This window comes from Schistocerca cancellata, chromosome 2 (genome assembly GCF_023864275.1).
Source record: "Schistocerca cancellata isolate TAMUIC-IGC-003103 chromosome 2, iqSchCanc2.1, whole genome shotgun sequence".
Classification (NCBI taxonomy): Eukaryota; Metazoa; Arthropoda; class Insecta; order Orthoptera; family Acrididae; genus Schistocerca; species Schistocerca cancellata.
The window spans coordinates 1087079921-1087097647 of record NC_064627.1 but is presented as its reverse complement, the minus strand read 5'-3'; the positions used below and the strand labels follow the sequence as shown (position 1 = coordinate 1087097647).

Sequence of the window (17727 nt, the reverse complement as noted above, 5' to 3'; positions counted from 1 at the left end):
ACTTTTTCGTATTTGTTCACTAACAGCCATTCATACAGTTGCAGGTGACATGCTGTATGCCGAAGAAATGGCAACAAAAAACACAAAAACTACGCCGGAAACATCGACAACAAACGTAAACAGCATGCTGTGGCGTAATGTAAATAAGGTATGAGACGATTCACAGAACATAGTACTTTGGAACCAAACAGTGCACATGTAATAATGTTTTACATTATTTATAAGTTTGCTACTTCTTGCATGTTTTAGAATTAAAGAATTCACTGATGATGGCGATATTGTTGATATAACTAGTTTGGGAATAAATAAACAACAAAAGTGTTTTGCATCAAGGCAGACCCGCAATCCCATATTGTTGTTTTTAAGCAAACACGGAAAAATGGATAACTTCCAGTGTAAAATGATTGCCGCCACACCATACGTTTACATTCCATGACGATGTGAATGGGGATTGTCAACAGACCAATAGTATATGTTTCGGCGAATTATCTGACAATGAATGGTAAATGTCGGTGTGTCACTAAACAAGACAGATGATACATCTGGAATACCCACCTTAATGCTCATGTGCAGAAGTTAACAGGACTCTCATAATCGTTTCCATCCAGCTCTTGATGGAGAGAGATGTGACAGGGATGGAACCTGGAGATAGAGAGTGCGTAGGACACTTGCCTCACTCATGCCACTTCCTCGTGCGATCGCCCAGGAGCTAACGTGTGGATCAACTGTCACAATTACAAGAACATTAATAAATCCCGTCGTCCACCCACGACCTACTGCTTGGACTGCCACACGTTAACTGACTTATCAAGTCTTAGTGCAATCAAGGAACACACAAGTACACTGTAAGCAAGCATAACATCGTGCCTAGAAACTACGCACGTTAATAGTACAAACGAGTGTCGATGTGGAAACTTTTCTAAATACGATATCTCGTAAGGAACTCGTGTTAGAATCCTGCTACAAAAACCTCTGACGTTCTAATTTACACAGTTTTAGTTTGTTAATGTCAATAGTCACGGTTCCGTTTAAAAAGTGTATGTTTGTACAAAATTATGTTTTCTGAGTATAGTCAGAACCTGTTTATTGGCCAACAATACGACCCTCTGACTACCAACCCATTCTGTGAAAACCGCATATCAAAAGCGCTTTCCGTTTCTGCAATACCTGCGGTGCAAGTTTTAGGTTGGGGTTGGGTTGTTTGTGGTAGGAGACCAGAGAGGGAGGTCATCGGTCTCATCGGATTAGGGAAGGACAGGAAGGAAGTCGGCCGTGCCCTTTCAAGGGAACCATCCCGGCATTTGCCTAGAGCGAAATGCGGGATTGAACCGTCGTCCTCCCGAATGCGAGTCCAGTGTGCTAGCCACTGCACCACCTCGCTCGGTCAAGTTTTAGGTGATTCACCCTTTATACGTTAAGAATTTAAACTCATATCGTTAAGCAGCAGAACTCTTCCTTAATTCGTTCAAATTAAAACAATGCAGCTCATTGTTACTTGATATATGCGGCAGGGAATGTGATTTACGCTACGTAATACATCTAAATTCTTGCTCTTGCATTTCTCAATCCGGCGCGAATTTTATAAAATTTCGCTCCCTCCTGACTTAGAAAACAACAGCCAAAAGCAGAACACTATGCCATCATTTCACTGCCAACTTCAGAATGTACATAAGACGTGATACATAATTCTTGCACACATAGCAGGAGGGGCCAATATGGCTTAGTGTCAAGTCACGCGACTACAACCAATCACGAACTATGGAGTGCGGAAAGCGGAAGGGGAAGAGGATGACCAAACTTTCTCTGTGCACAGCTTAAGCGCTTCAGTGGAACTGTTAGCTGCCCTACTGCACCTTTACTTAATTTTTTTTTATTTTCTGACTCGATTGTGACTGAGGAAAGACTTTCATTCATAGTGTTGTACAGGTCCCGTGAACAACGAGAAACGTGAGGAACATGGAAGGTCCTTCTTGTTGTTCCTCTTGTTGTGATCTTCAGTCCGAAGTTTGGTTTGATGCAACTGTCCGTGCTCTCTATCCTGTGCAAGCCACTACATCTCAAAACAACAACTGCAACCTCATTCTGCTTACTGAATTCATTTATTAGTCTCTACGATATTTACCGCACAAACATCCCTCAAATCCTAAACTGGTGATCCCTTGATGTCTCAGAATGTGTCCTGTCAGCCGATTTCTTCTTCTGGTCAGGTTGTGCCACAAAATTCTTGTCTCGCTAATGCTATTCAGTACTTCCTCATTAGTTACGTGATCGACACTTCCATACGTGGCTACGCTCCAGAGAAATACTTCAGAGAACACTTCCTAACACTTAAATTTATATTCGATGTTAATAGATTTCTCTTTTTCAGAAACGCTTTTCTTGCCTTTGCCAGTCTACATTTTATATCCTCTCTTTAATTCGGCCATTATCAGTTATTTTGCTGGATAAATAGCAAAACTTATCTACTAGTTTAAGTGTCTCGTTGCTGATCTGATTCCCTTAGCACCACTTGATTTAATTCGACTACGTTCCATTATCCTTGTTTTGCTATTGTTGATGTTCACCTTATATCCTTCTTCCAAAACATTGTTCATTCCGTTCAACTGCTCTTCTAAGTCCTTTGCTGTCTCTGACAGAATTGCAACATCGTCGGCAAACATCAATGTTTTAATTTCTTTCCCTGAACTTTAATTTCTGCTCTAAATTGTTCTTTGGTTTCCATTACTGACTGTTCAATGTACAGATTGATAACATCAGGAATAGGCTACAGCCCTGTCTCACTCCCTTTTATACATTAAGAAAAGACAAGCAAATTATAGATACTTATCTGCACATTATAACAACCATGAAAGACCACTATCAGTGTAACCTACTAAACTAGAAGGAAGACCGCTACTTTTTAAAAAAACTGTTGTTTTACTATACATCTGCATTTTATCTCCTACTGGTAGCTTAATATATGGTCCAGTCACGTTAATGTGAACAAAAGCTTGAATAGCCGGCCGCGGTGGCCGTGCGGTTCTGGCGCTGCAGTCCGGAACCGCGGGACTGCTACGGTCGCAGGTTCGAATCATGCCTCGGGCATGGATGTGTGTGATGTCCTTAGGATAGTTAGGTTTAAGTAGTTCTAAGTTCTAGGGGACTTATGATCTAATATGTTGCGTCCCATAGTGCTCAGAGCCATTTGAACCATTTTTTGAAAGCCTGAATAACTGCTTTTTGCAGCAAGAGAGTGAATGAGGTTCTGGAAGGTACCGACAAGGACGTAGAGCCATGCCGACTCCCTTCCCGTAGTCAGCTGCGATAGGTTTCTCGTTTAAGGATTCATGGTTTGAACAGCCAGGTCGAGGTCGTTCCGAAAATTCTCTATTGGATCTGAATCCGGTGAGTTTGCTGGCCAGGTGAGTGCTGTAAACTCACCCTGGTGGTGTTCTAACCACGCACGTACACTGTCAGCTGTATGACACGTTGCATTGCCCTGCTGGTAGATGCCATCGTTCTGAGGGAAAAACAAACTGCGTGTTGGGGTGGACATGGTCCGCAAGGATAGATGCATACTTGCGATGATCCATTGTGGCTACGAGAATGACAGATTCCCCCGGGGAATTCCATTAAAATATTTCCCAATCCATATCACTCCTTCCTCCGACCCGTATCCTCCTGCCGACTGTTGCAGGGCCGTACACGCCGACGGCCGTCTGTCCGATTGAGCATAAGACGTGATTCATATGAAAAGGCTACCTCCCTCCGATCGGTGGAGGTTCAGTTGCGGCACTGGTGTGCAAACTCTAGTTATCATCGTCGACGAACAGCAGTCAGCATGGATGCATGAATCATGCGCCTCTTGCGGAGCCCCAACGCGGCAGCCCTCGCTGAACGGTCGTCAAGGGGACAGTGTTGGTAGCCCCTTGGTTCATCTGGACGGTCAGTTGCTCAACAGTTGCGCGTCTATTCGCTCATACAAATCTCCGCAGCTGTCGTTCACCCCTGTCATCTATGGCCGCGGTGCATCACAGTCGGCTAGGCGCCGGTTTTGCACTGCACTATTTTGCCGTGCTCGGTATACTTTAACCAAGGCGGCACGCAAATACAGGGTGACACACTGGAGACGGACGGTTTTTAATGAAATAATACTCAGCCAACTTTAAAATTAATGCACGTTTATTTCCACAAAATCAAAGCTCATTATGTGCCATTTTAGTTAACAAAGTTATTTGTGAAAAATAATGTCGTCAAGGTGATGTCCATCATTTCGAATGCAGGACTCAAGTCTCTTCGCAGAATCCTCCATCACACGGACTAAAATCTCTGCAGGGGTGGCAGCAGTTTCTTGAATGATTGCATTCTTCAACTCGTCCAAATTTCGTGGTTTGTGGTTATAGACACAGTTCTTAAGGTACCCCTTCAGAAAAAAGTCACATACTGACAAGTCAGGAGACCTGGGAGGCCAAGGAACATTGCCAAAACGTGAGATAATCCGGCCAGGAAACATGCGTCTAAGAATTGTCATTGAAGTGTTTGCATTGTGCGATGTTGCGCCATCCTGCTGGAAGCAAACTCATTTTAAAGGGATTCGTCGTCTTCTTAGTTCCGGTTTCAATACTGTTTCAAGCATACGAATGTGACGAACCGAATTAACAGTAACTGTGGCCCCGTTTGCTATAAAAAAAAAGGTCCAATTATGCCAACAGAGCCAAGAGCACACCAGACTGTTACTTTTTCTGAGTGTAGAGGACACTGGTGGATAAGGTGTGGATGCTCTGAAGCCCAGTAACGTAGGTTTTGCTTATTCACGTTCCAGTTTAAATGCTCATAACTAAAATTTCATTTTCATTCGATCCCAAAATCACTTGCATTCTGTAAGCGAAGTCTTCTCGTTCAGAAAAATCAGTTTCCTTAAGTTGTTGGACAATGAGCATTTTGTAGGGATGGAATTTTAATTCTTTATGAAAAATTCGTCTAACCGATTCACGATTGATTCATAACTCACTAGCATGACGTCTAGTTGACCGTCCTAGGCTTCTGACTGCCGTTTGTCTTACCCTTTCAACATTTTCTGGTGTCGTTACTCTGCGTCTCGGGCCAGGATGCTTCTTATCAAGTATGTTTCCCGTTGATCTGAAGTTTTCCACCCATCTGAGGATTGTGTCACGGCTCGGAACATCTCCATGTCGACCGACATTAAACCGCGCACCAAACAATCGCTGCGTAGCAATAATAGACTCACCACTTTTCACGAATCTGTCGTAGACAAACACTCGACGTTGCAAGCCCCACTGCTCCGCAGTGAGTGAGTAAATGAAATGGCGTCTTGTGTGGATCAGAACTATCCCCACCACGACCACCTCCCACCACCCTGCCGCGCCCTCAGTACTACGCAGTTCAAAGCCGTCCGTCTCCCGTGTGTCACCCTGTAGTTTAGAAAATTAGCCGTCTCGGAACGTTTCCATTCTTGTCTCGAAAGCTAATGGCCATGCCCTTTTGCATTTCAGATAAATTACTTCGTTTCCGCATTACTACAACGCCTGCACTGTTCCCGCGCCTCCAATTCTTCGCCCCCTCCCCACCCCCACACTATTTATATACCGTCCGCTACTAGTGCTGCTGTCTACTGTCTGTGGCTGGTTATTACACGTTGACGTCGAACACAGGTGGTGATCACATCAGTGTTGCTGGGCCCTGTATTTACTTCACCACAATGGTATTTTTCATAAACAGTGTATATCGATATCTCGAGCAAGAGATGCCTGTTTACGATACACTTGACCCATGTGCTGTTCCGTTGTGTAATCGAAATCGCGATATAGCGTTTGCCTTTAACCAAGCAACGACCCGCTTCGAGTTTCGCCTGGGTGCATCTCCGCGCTCTGCCGCGCTGACTTAACGACGGCCCGCATCAGCTCGCTCCCAGTCCCAGGCCAACGATATCTGGAGCACGGCGGTCCAACGAAAGTGCTGGAAGTTACGTGGGACTTGGTCGCCATAAGAAGCTGCCGGAGCTACATATAACTTTGAGAGAGAGTATGTGTTGCTAATCTGTTAATTAATACAGTTGTAAATGTACCGTAGGCTACCAGAAATGAGTGTAGCCTATGGTAGTTTCGCTGGTAGCTTTGGTAAGTTACCTACACGATAGGCGTGTTGCATACCTATCAGGCTTTAGCTCATCTCGTTTGCTTTATTTGCGTTGTTCAGTACTTTACTAGATTCTCCTAGAAGCCAGAAGTGGAGAACCGCCTAGAAACTGAGTGAGAAAATATAAAGAGCCGTACAGCCTACGGAACATTTTTATTCTTCATAGTTATCCTCGTGTCTGTTACTTAAAAGCAAACAATATTTGTAGCAAAAATGAAATTGCCAACGATTAATTCACTATTTATTCGAAAATTTTTGTTGGTTTCTAATGCGAAGTGGTTGGATGTTGTAGTAAAAATAAAAACAAACAATACACATGTGTCACACAGTACTAGAAAATACAATTTCCTCAACAACAACAAAATAAAAAGTAAAAAATAAATAAATAAGAAAATAAAATTAACGAGAAACGGGAAACAAAAACGAATCAAACATCACTTCAACTCTTTGTCGAAATTGTATAAAACATAAAAACTTTCGCACTTCAGTAATAACAGGAAACTCTTGCCTTTGATCATGATAAAGAATGATGCATTGAGTGCAGAAGAACAACAATAACTCTATCGTATTGTTATTCTGGCGCACGTAAACTGTACTTTCACTTACAGTATTTGCTTTGGTTACTTATAAGCGTAGAAGTTACGCGATTAACTAAATTTATTACTTATAAAATGCAATTTTAATGTTGTAAGAATGCAAAATGCACAATGGACAAACGCAGAACGGTTCTAATTATGTAAAAAACTAAACAAAAACACAAAAACAAAGAACAGTCGTCGGCTCTCATTTTCTCTCTTACGTATTCATCTATGTTTCGTTGCCTACCTATGCTACTAATACTACCGGTAATCTTAGCATTTACTACGTCATAGAATCGTAGTTTTTGTAGAGCGCAACTGTGTCAGTTTATATGCTTGAGAAACACGTCGCTTGGTTTTTGTGTAATACGGCGTTGTTATTGCGTCCACTATTTGGTATCTACAGAAATAATGGGCAAGGTGGAATGATTGAGCGATATGGACCCGTCTGGTGAGGCCTTAATGTGTAGAATGTGCGAGCTGCTCCTCGGAGCTGCCCATTATACCGTAGGGCCTTGTTATACCGAGTAAACCCGGTGTTATTTAAAAGTGAGGCTACAGGTAGCGCTAACTTCCATTGGTAAGTATTTTTATTATGTAAATTGAAGGAGGAAGGACGAGAAAAAAAAGAGACTATTGATATCAGCTGCATCAGGACTTTGTGCGGCATCAGGGGCGACGAGTGAAATTGTGTGTCAGACTGGGATTCGATCCCGGGATCTCCTGCTTACTGGGCAGTTGCGTTAACGACTGCGTCACCCGGACATGTCCTCCATGCTCGCTGTTTTGAGATTCCCACGGGAGGTCGTACTTAAATGTGCATCCGCATTGAATGTGTTGGATTCATTGTTCATCGAGAAGAATCAGTTATGTGAATGTATAGTGTCTTCTCTCTTTGACATCTCTGACAGAACAGACACCACGCCTTCAAATCAAATCAAATCATTGTTATTTCTGTCTATTTGGTTTGACCACTGCTAATAATTTATGAGCATTTTATGAGTTGTTTCTGTAACCTATTGTGCATTCAGCATAAAGTCAAGTTCAGCTTTCTTGTCCTATTTGAAGCAATGTGGGCTTTCTCGTCAAAAATGGAAGTAGCCCCTGCAATCTCAACTTAATATCAAGCTATGTACATTGGTTAAGCTTTAATGTTTGTAAATGTAAAGATATTACTGTTTATCGGGTGTGAGGCAGGTTGGTAATTTATGAGTATTATTTGTGTTGACTTTGGTTTTCATAGTTAAACTTGCTACTTGTTGTTGATGCTAGCTGGCCATTGTTCTTTAAAATTCATTTATACATTTTTATAGTTGCCGATTTTGTTTCGAAGTGTTTTTTATAGTGGTTCATTGTCATCTCTGCTCTAATAACCTAATACATATTCGTCGTGAATTTATTATTGTGTAACACTCGTTAACTGAAATGTTTTTCTCTTTGTTTTACTTCATACTGTGCAAACGTGTCACCTGTCGAATGAATCGCTTTTCTTCTTACTTGAGATCGATGGTTGGATCCTTACACGCCGTCATCCAGGAGAATGGCATTGATCAACAACTGCGCCATAGATTCAAGCTGGTGAGGACAGAATTACGCTATGGGTTACAGGATCTGTGGTGGTATCTGATAGCATCATGAAAGTAATCAACTACGTTAACATTATTGTGGACCACCTATATGAAGTCTCTCCCAATGCGGATGACATCTTCCAGCAGGATAACAGTCCGTGTTGCAGGGTCAGAATCGTGCTACAGTGGTTTGAGAGGCACTGTAGTGAACTCAGGTTGACGTCTTGTCCAGCAAATGTGCCTGATCTGTGCCCACTGGCACACATATCGGGAGAAAGCTGCAAGCTCGTAGAACACCATCCTGTAATTGTTGGGGACTGTTTGACCTGTGGGTGGACCCATGTACTTCGAAAATCCTGTCAAGGTCTTGAAGAATCCATGCCAAGCAGAATCTCTGTCGTTCTGTGTTTGAAAAGTGGAAGAACATGCTTTAAACAGCTGGTCATAATGTTTTGGCCCCTCGGTGTATGTGTTTATATTGATGTACACCAAAATAAAGTAAAATTTTAGGTAATGAAATGATTTGATACCTTACAAGCAACATGCCATTTTTAAATCAATACAGGTAAGTATATATAATTACTTTGTTGTATTCAGGACTTCACACTTCTTCGGAAAAACATCAAAATAGACGTTGTTCCAAATCTTTCTTTCAGTACCGAAGAGGTAAGAAGTTTGTAATTTACGCCGACAGTACCGTATACTGAAGAGGCTATCACAAGTAGGCAGCGTGTCTGCTACAGTTCGCTCAGGTGCTTCTGTTTGACCGGCATCGCCATCATCTCGTGCACCTGAAACGTAACAGTTATCTTTCACAGATGATGTAACAATTTCAGGACATCAGTCACAGTATGATATTTCATAATCCTGAACCAGACAGAAACTTATATTCTCAGTCAAAACAAAATACGAAACAATCTGAGCCTCTTTGGGGTCGGGGAGAGGTGGTGAGGGACATGGAAAATCACTTTTTGGAGCGCCAAGTGGCGAAGTGTTGGTCGAAGTAGTGATAAAAGTACTACTGTGTTCAGGTACTTGTAAAGTAGCGTCTGGAATATAATTAGCAGTTTCATAGCAGTAGCGCAGGAGATGTTAGTATGTAGCTAATGGGTGGTAACTGCGTCGTTAAATGAATGACTATTACGGAGCTGCTCAGTTTACCAGCATGAAAATGTTTGTTAGAATACTCGTAATTCTTTTCTTAATGACGGTACAATTAATTACATGTCAAATTGATGCGTCATTTACCCTTTCGTGTTGTGGAACGTGTGGATTGTAACATCTGATGCGAAGCGTTTTATTTGTGGGGATGAGAGCCAGAGTAGGCAAAATGCCACTTTCTTGAAATTGAGAAAAACTGACCTAAAGTTAAATACATCACACAATTTATTGAATGCATATTACTTGAAACTATTAAATTATTATGGAAAGTAGACAGCCGGCTGGTGTGGCCGAGCGGTTCTAGGCGCTTTAGTCTGGAACTGCGCGACCGCTACAGTCGTAGGTTCGAATTCTGCCTCGGGCATGGATGTGTGTCATGTCCTTAGGTTAGTTACGTTTAAGTAGTTCTAAGTTCTAGGGGACTGGTGACGTCAGATGTTTAGTCCCATAGTGCTCAGACCCATTTTGAAAGTAGACATTGATGAAATCTTACTTTCAACATGAAACCGAAAAAAAATATCTTACCCTAAAAATAGTAGTACGTATTTCAGACTCTTGGGGATGGCCCATTACGGCTCTAAGGTTTTTATAGTCAAACTAGCACAAGCTTCTGTGGGCCATCTCCAAACACCCTCTTGCTGCTTAGTTTTCCACATTTAAATTCTTGAAAAATTGATGTGAAACTGGTGGAATATAAAGTAACAAACACACCATGTCTTCAAATTTAGTTTTAGTTATTTTAATAGCTCCTTTATAAGACCGTAACACCTACCATGTGGAAGGAACGGCAGGTGTAACATTTATAGTGTTTCTGCCCCTTACCACTGGCAAATAATCAATAATTTTCCAGGTTTATTTCATTTAATGAACAGCGGAATATAATTTTCACAGTTCCATATGTTTTAAACCTCATCCATCTACTCGTAATTTTTAACCATTGCCCTTTTCTCCATCTATAGTTTCCTAGCGCCTTTAAAATTTACGTTTTGTATTATCGTTGATATCCAAAGAGTCTGACTGATTTATTTCTTTCACTGTGAAAGGGTTATTTCTCCTGCAATGTTTTATGAGATCCACATAATCATCTACTGAAAACAGAGATTTGGCTTTGCGTTTATAAGATGCAGTCCTACTTAAGTTCCTGTCATTTAGGAGGAAACAATGACCTGCTTCTTGAAATATTTGATCTATAATCTTTAACTGAGTGTGATGGACAAGATAGGTCCTCAACGAAGCTATGTGCTGCTTCCTGTTTAATCCTCCACAAGTGTGATAATTTGTTAGTAAATGGTCAGCTTTTGTATTTACTGATTTGAGGTAAGATAATAGACATGTTCCCACTTCATTAGCATCCCTTTGAGCAGTGTATTCTCCGAACAAATTCATGTGTCCTGAATCATGTTCACGATCATGCGTTACTACATTGTATATCCAAACATTTTTGTATAAAAATAGACATTTGTAGTGAGAAGGAGCAGAGGTATTGTTTGCTCCACGGCAAAAGTTATACTATGCATAACATCACTGTTTCTAGAGTTCGTAAGTCTGCTCTCATCTCATTTTGTGCTTTCTCTGCACGCCGCTTATGCAACTCCTATTTAAACTTTTGAGAAGTTTCTCCCTCCTGACTTCCACTCACTCTCATTCGAGAACCAACAGAGCATGTATCATTTTCTGGTTTTTTTAAAAAATAAATTGAACTTGTTACCGAACGAACTTCTGTAACAGATATTCTTTAACAATTATTTATTTCTTTGTACAAATTATAATAAAGTTCATAGATTTGCTCAGTTATAATTTTTGCGATAAATACTGACATTTAACGTTATCTCCATTACTGTAATGACTTGTCTCGTTAGGAAGACTTTTAATTCGTGATAACCTCCCATAACCCATGCCATGCAAATAGAGAAATGCGGTTTTGCTTGCTCTGACTTTACTGTCACCGTAGAAGAAACAAAATGCCATTGTAACTAAATAATATACTGTTAACACTATTTAATATAATCACGAATGAATTATGATTATGAACCAGTGCCTGGCTTGTTAAATTCAATGAGATGGTACATACTTGCAATTTGATGTAATAAACATGTGAATGTTCACGACTGTCTTCTGAGTTGGTATCCTCACGACGTCCCTTGATATTCATTTTATGAACCACCCCTGAAAGATATACCTTTTGCTATTCGAAATCAGAACGTATCATGCACATGTCCCCGGTTATTTGTTTCACCCAACGTTCGAAACAGTGCAAGCAGCATTTACAATCTTTGTCTATATATGTTTTCGCACGTACACATTTTCCATTTGAATTAACATACCCTTCACCCTTGTTTCTTTTCCAAGTATTTTTCATTCACTGATCACAATTTCACATGCGTTTCCTTGCTTTTATAACTATTTCACTACTTTCTTGCATTTTGTCGGCCATCTCGAATGTTTACATCACATGATACGAGTCGTTTGTTTTGTTTGGCAGCTTGGATATTGCCCACTACGGCTCTTAAGGGAACTGAAATTTCATAGAGAGGCTTTTCTTTACTCTGTCATTATGTCGCATTATGAGGGGTTTGAACCAAACCAACCGATTCGTGATGCGCTTAAAGGAGTTTTTTGGTCTAGAGGTTCGATTTTTACCTCATTTTCAACATTTTGTGAGGTGAAATCAAAAGATAAGTCAAACAATGCTTATATGTTTTTATTCTTGTGTCTATTGTATGCATTTTAACAAAATGTGTCCCAAAATATTGAGGGGTTATTAAACAAAACGGGGTTTAACATTTTAAAGAACATACTTCTCATGTAGGAAAAACATCGATCTGTTCTTATTATAAACAAACTAGAAGCAGTCTCGATCTCTTAACTTTTTTAGTGGTGACCGGTTTCGATCTTTATATCAGATCATCTTCGGGCCATGAATATCTGTCAGAGGCAGTGGCGCATGACAATCCTCTTGTTTGTGGCTGATGGTCTACTGCAGTGCATCCAAACACCCAGCAAAGAAAAAAGTGACTTTTAGAAAATCGCATTTAAAGTTTTGGAAAGAAATAGCACCAGTCTGCGATGCCTGGAGCATACAGTATGCCTTCCTCGATCTCGTAAATCTCGTTCGCGTGCACCGCTTCCTCCCGGGCCGCAGATCTGGCTTCTATACTGGCCGCAGACGCGGGGTGCTCTGACTGTACAAGGCAGCCCGCGTTGCGCCTTCTGCAAAATTCCAAAGCCGTGTTGCCAAGTTGAATGCCCATGACATCCAATGTCTGTGCGAGTCTCATGAAGCTGTCGCTGAAGATAGCTGCAGCCAAATTGTTTCCAATGTCAAGTACTTCTTTACCGGAACATATGTGTTTTGGGGAAAGGGTCCAAATCAGCGAATTTATCGACTCGTCGGTGTTCTGAGTGTTCGCGCCAACACATTTTTCCAGCAAACCATCATTCGATAGGTTTTCGTATACAGGTCTGACTGCATCCGAGCCCCGTCCATAGGCGCTCGACGACGCCGGACTGCCGGTCAAAACAAAATGTCCAGACACTCTGTGACCAAAATGTTACTGAAACAGAGGATGACAGACTAAAGGACGAAATACTAAATGCCTTTTTCCAAAGTTGTTTCACAGAGGAAGATTGCACTGTAGTTCCTTCTCTAGATTGTCGCACAGATGACAAAATGGTAGATATCGAAATAGACGACAGAGGGATAGAGAAACAATTAAAATCACTCAAAAGAGGAAAGGCCTCTGGACCTGACGGGATACCAGTTCAATTTTACACAGAGTACGCGAAGGAACTTGCCCCCCTTCTTGCAGCGATGTACCGTAGGTCTCTAGAAGAGCGTAGCGTTCCAAAGGATTGGAAAAGGGCACAGGTCATTCCCGTTTTCAAGAAGGGACGTCGAACAGATGTGCAGAACTATAGACCTATATCTCTAACGTCGATCAGTTGTAGAATTTTGGAACACGTATTGTGTTCGAGTATAATGACTTTTCTGGAGACTAGAAATCTACTCTGTAGGAATCAGCATGGGTTTCGAAAAAGACAGTCATGTGAAACCCAGCTCGCGCTATTCGTCCACGAGACTCAGAGGGCCATAGACACGGGTTCACAGGTAGATGCCGTGTTTCTTGACTTCCGCAAGGCGTTCGATACAGTTCCCCACAGTCGTTTAATGAACAAAGTAAGAGCATATGGAGTATCAGACCAAATGTGTGATTGGATTGAGGAGTTCCTAGATAACAGGACGCAGCATGTTATTCTCAATGGAGAGAAGTCTTCCGAAGTAAGAGTGATTTCAGGTGTGCCGCAGGGGAGTGTCATAGGACCGTTGCTATTCACAATATACATAAATGACCTGGTGGATGACATCGGAAGTTCACTGAGGCTTTTTGCAGATGATGCTGTGGTGTATCGAGAGGTTGTATTGTAACAATGGAAAATTGTACTGAAATGCAGGAGTATCTGCAGCGAATTGACGCATGGTGCAGGGAATGGCAATTGAATCTCAATGTAGACGAGTGTAATGTGCTGCGAATACACAGAAAGATAGATCCTTTATCATTTAGCTACAAAATAGCAGGTCAGCAACTGGAAGCAGTTAATACCATAAATTATCTGGGAGGACGCATTAGGAGTGATTTAAAATGGAATTATCATATAATGTTGATCGTCGGTAAAGCAGATGCCAGACTGAGATTCATTGGAAGAATCCTAAGGAAATGCAATCCGAAAACAAAGGAAGGAGGTTACAGTACGCTTGTTCGCCCACTGCTTGAATACTGCTCAGCAGTGTGGGATCCGTACCAGATAGGATTGATAGAAGATATAGAGAAGATCCAACGGAGAGCAGCGCGCTTCGTTACAGGATCATTTAGTAATCGCGAAAGCGTTACGGAGATGATAGATAAACTCCAGTGGAAGACTCTACAGGAGAGACGCTCAGTAGCTCGGTACGGGCTTTTGTCAAAGTTTCGAGAACATACCTTCACCGAAGAGTCAAGCAGTATATTGCTCCCTCCTACGTATATCTCGCGAAGAGACCATGAGGATAAAATCAGAGAGATTAGAGCCCACACAGAGGCATGCCGACAATCCTTCTTTCCACGAACAATACGAGACTGGAATAGAAGGGAGAACCGATAGAGGTACTCAGGGTACCCTCCACCACACACCGTCAGGTGGCTTGCGGAGTATGGATGTAGATGTAGATGTAATAACCTATCCGGTAACTGACACAGCGTTCACCGGACGGTTCATCAGCGCTCACATTCCAGCTTTGTACGGCTGAAGGAGATGACTCGATCCTTAATTGTTAGTGATTAAGAAATTCCAAACGAACGTTTCCTTATTTCAAACGAAATCTGACTCGTAATAATGACTTGCAGCGTATAAAACATAATGTAAATCTAAAATTCTATTCACGCAGTCGGCCGAGTACTTGACTGTGGAAAGCCACCCTCCGTGCGATTAAGTCTGATCGTCTCTAATATCGAAGGGCTCGAAAATGCGTGACTTCACTAGGTGTGTTCGACCCACATGGCGACGTCCCGTACAGGCCCAACTTGTTTGCGTGGCGAGGCACTCGGGCAGCGCCGTGAGGGATCGGTCGGCCAAGGATGTCAGGAGTTGGAATCGTATGTAGATTCACAAATGAAAAACAACAACTTACAGGCACTGAAGTCCACAAGAAGCTATAGAGGTAATGTCAAAGGAAGGATGTGTGGGAAAAGTGTGCAAGTCAACATCGAGTAGTGGAGGTGACAGCTAGGGGTCAATAGTTACAAAACACGTCGCGGTCCAGCTATGAAGTGCCAGTAAGTGGTTGACCTAAAGAAGGAGCTGTCGCAAAGTAATCACCGCTAACCGTAGGTTTAAGGATGTAAGACTCTGAGCAGTACGCAAGCCTACCCCTCATTTACAAATAATTTCCATCCCCGGTATCGGCATTGAGTATTAATTACTGCCGTTTGTCAGCAGCAAAAACGACAAAGCACCGCTTGCTAGAAGCAACGTCAGCAACGTGGACCTATTCGAATTTCCCCCTCTCCCCTTTGATTAACACTGCTCCGTCATTGCCAGAACCACATCCACAATATCACAGACACAAATATTTATCCATCATAGAAACAGAACTGGCATGTTCGCACGTCTTTTGATGACATTGATAGCGACACTGGAGCACTGGAAGGACAAGACACGCGTTTGAGAGCTGCCATATTGTGACTGCCCAGCGGACGGGACGCTCCATCTCTGACGTGCTCCCCCCTCGGCTGTACCGTGGGTAATGTTTGACAACATTTTTCGTGGAGAAAACCAGCGGTCTGGCTAAAATTGTCTAAAAATGGATGAAACCAGTCTTGACCGTAATAAAATTACACAGGCCAACGAAAATTTTTTTGAATTTTTTTTTACTTTTAATAGTTGATCTTCATAGATTTTTATGAGCTGAATCCAAATCTAGACTTAGTTTTTTTGTATCACCCATAGTTTTCGAGCAATATGCTTTTTATTACATAGCATAAAAATCCTATGCTGTACGGTAAATTAATGAAACGCTTTGTTACAACATAAGCATGGTTTGTATTTACGGTAAGCTACTTAAAAAAATGATATGTGTTAATAGAGGTTTCACTTATCAGCTGGAATTGTTTTGTCTTTTCTTTCTCTTTTTTCAAATGGCTCTGAGCACTATGCGACTTAACTTCTGAGGTCATCAGTCACCTATAACTTAGAACTAATTAAACAAAACTAACCTAAGGACATCACACACATCCATGTCCGAGACAGGATTCGCGCCTGTGACCGTAGCGGTCGCTCGGTGCCAGACTGTATCGCCTAGAACCCCACAGCCACTCCGGCCGGCTCTCTTTTTTCATTGAAGTTTCTTGTGCAGCTTTTTCTACGATGAGTCGCTTGCTGAACTTCTCAGTGAAGTGACCAACAGTAGTCTCCCATCAGGTTGGTGTTCCAGCGTCCTTGGTAGCGTTTTTCCATCATTTAAGGTCCTGGTAAAAACGCTCTCCTTGCTCCTCACTAGCATCTCTCACATTGTCCGGGAAGTAATCTAGGTGACTGTTCAAAAAGTGAACTTTCAGGCTCATTAAACATCCTAAAATTTTAAACTTCTTTAACACAGTAACTATAATAGAAACATATTGTGTGTCTTTTTCTTGTCCTAAGAACTTTGTAACGACTTGCTTGAATGATACCCATGCTTCTTTCTCATTTAAGGTAATTGTGGATTCAAAGTTAACATCAAACATCAATTTTCTAACGTCATGTTCGACAAAGACGCCTTCTTTTAGTTTAACTTCTGAAAGGTGTGCAAACGTTTGGCAGAGATACTTAAAACATGGTACGTATTTAGGCAAAGCCTTGACAAATTGTTTCATTAGGCCTAACTTTATATGTAGAGGTGGTAGGAGTATGTTTTTTGAATCTACAACGTTTTTGCGTAGAATGTTCTTCTCACCAGGTTTAAAAGACTTCCTCAGACGCCAGTTCTTTCTGCACCAGTGTTGATCCCTAGCTCTACTGTCCCATTCACACAAGAAACATGGAAATTTGGTAGAGCCACCTAGCTGACCAAGGAGCATGCATGTTACTTTTAGATCGCCACATATCGTCCAACCATGAGCAGAATAGCCTATTTTTAGCACTATTTCTAGGTTTTCACAGCTTTCTTTCTTATGCGCAGAATGTCCAACAAGTATAGATGCAAAAATCTTACCATCGTGTAATAAAACAGCCTTTAAACTAGTTTTGGATGAATCAATAAACAGCCTCCGGTCTTCCTTTTTGTATTCAATACCAAACTCATTCATCAAACCAGGAATGTCTGAGCAGTACTCTAAATCAAAAAATGGCTCTGAGCACTATGGGACTTAACATCTATGGTCATCAGTCCCCTAGAACTTAGAACTACTTAAACCTAACTAATCTAAGGACATCACACAACACCCAGTCATCACGAGACAGAGAAAATCCCTGACCCCGCCGGGAATCGAACCCGGGAACCCGGGCGCAGGAAGCGAGAACGCTACCGCACGACCACAAGCTGCGGACACTCTAAATCAACTTCTTGTTGAAAAAACTTGGAAAATTGCTGCTCTCTCTTTCTATATACACTCCTGGAAATGGAAAAAAGAACACATTGACACCGGTGTGTCAGACCCACCATACTTGCTCCGGACACTGCGAGAGGGCTGTACAAGCAATGATCACACGCACGGCACAGCGGACACACCAGGAACCGCGGTGTTGGCCGTCGAATGGCGCTAGCTGCGCAG

The 17727-nt window shown here is 41.9% G+C and overlaps 1 protein-coding gene across 1 annotated transcript in view; it reads right to left on the bottom strand.

The window, feature by feature from the left end:
* Positions 1-9018: 9018 nt before the first annotated feature.
* Positions 9019-17727, bottom strand: part of LOC126161230 (dehydrogenase/reductase SDR family member 11-like) — a 48268-nt gene continuing 39559 nt past the window's right edge. Inside the window, exon 6 of the mRNA XM_049916972.1 lies at positions 9019-9072. Coding sequence (XP_049772929.1) covers positions 9019-9072 — 54 coding nt within the window. The remainder of the gene's footprint in view (positions 9073-17727) is intronic.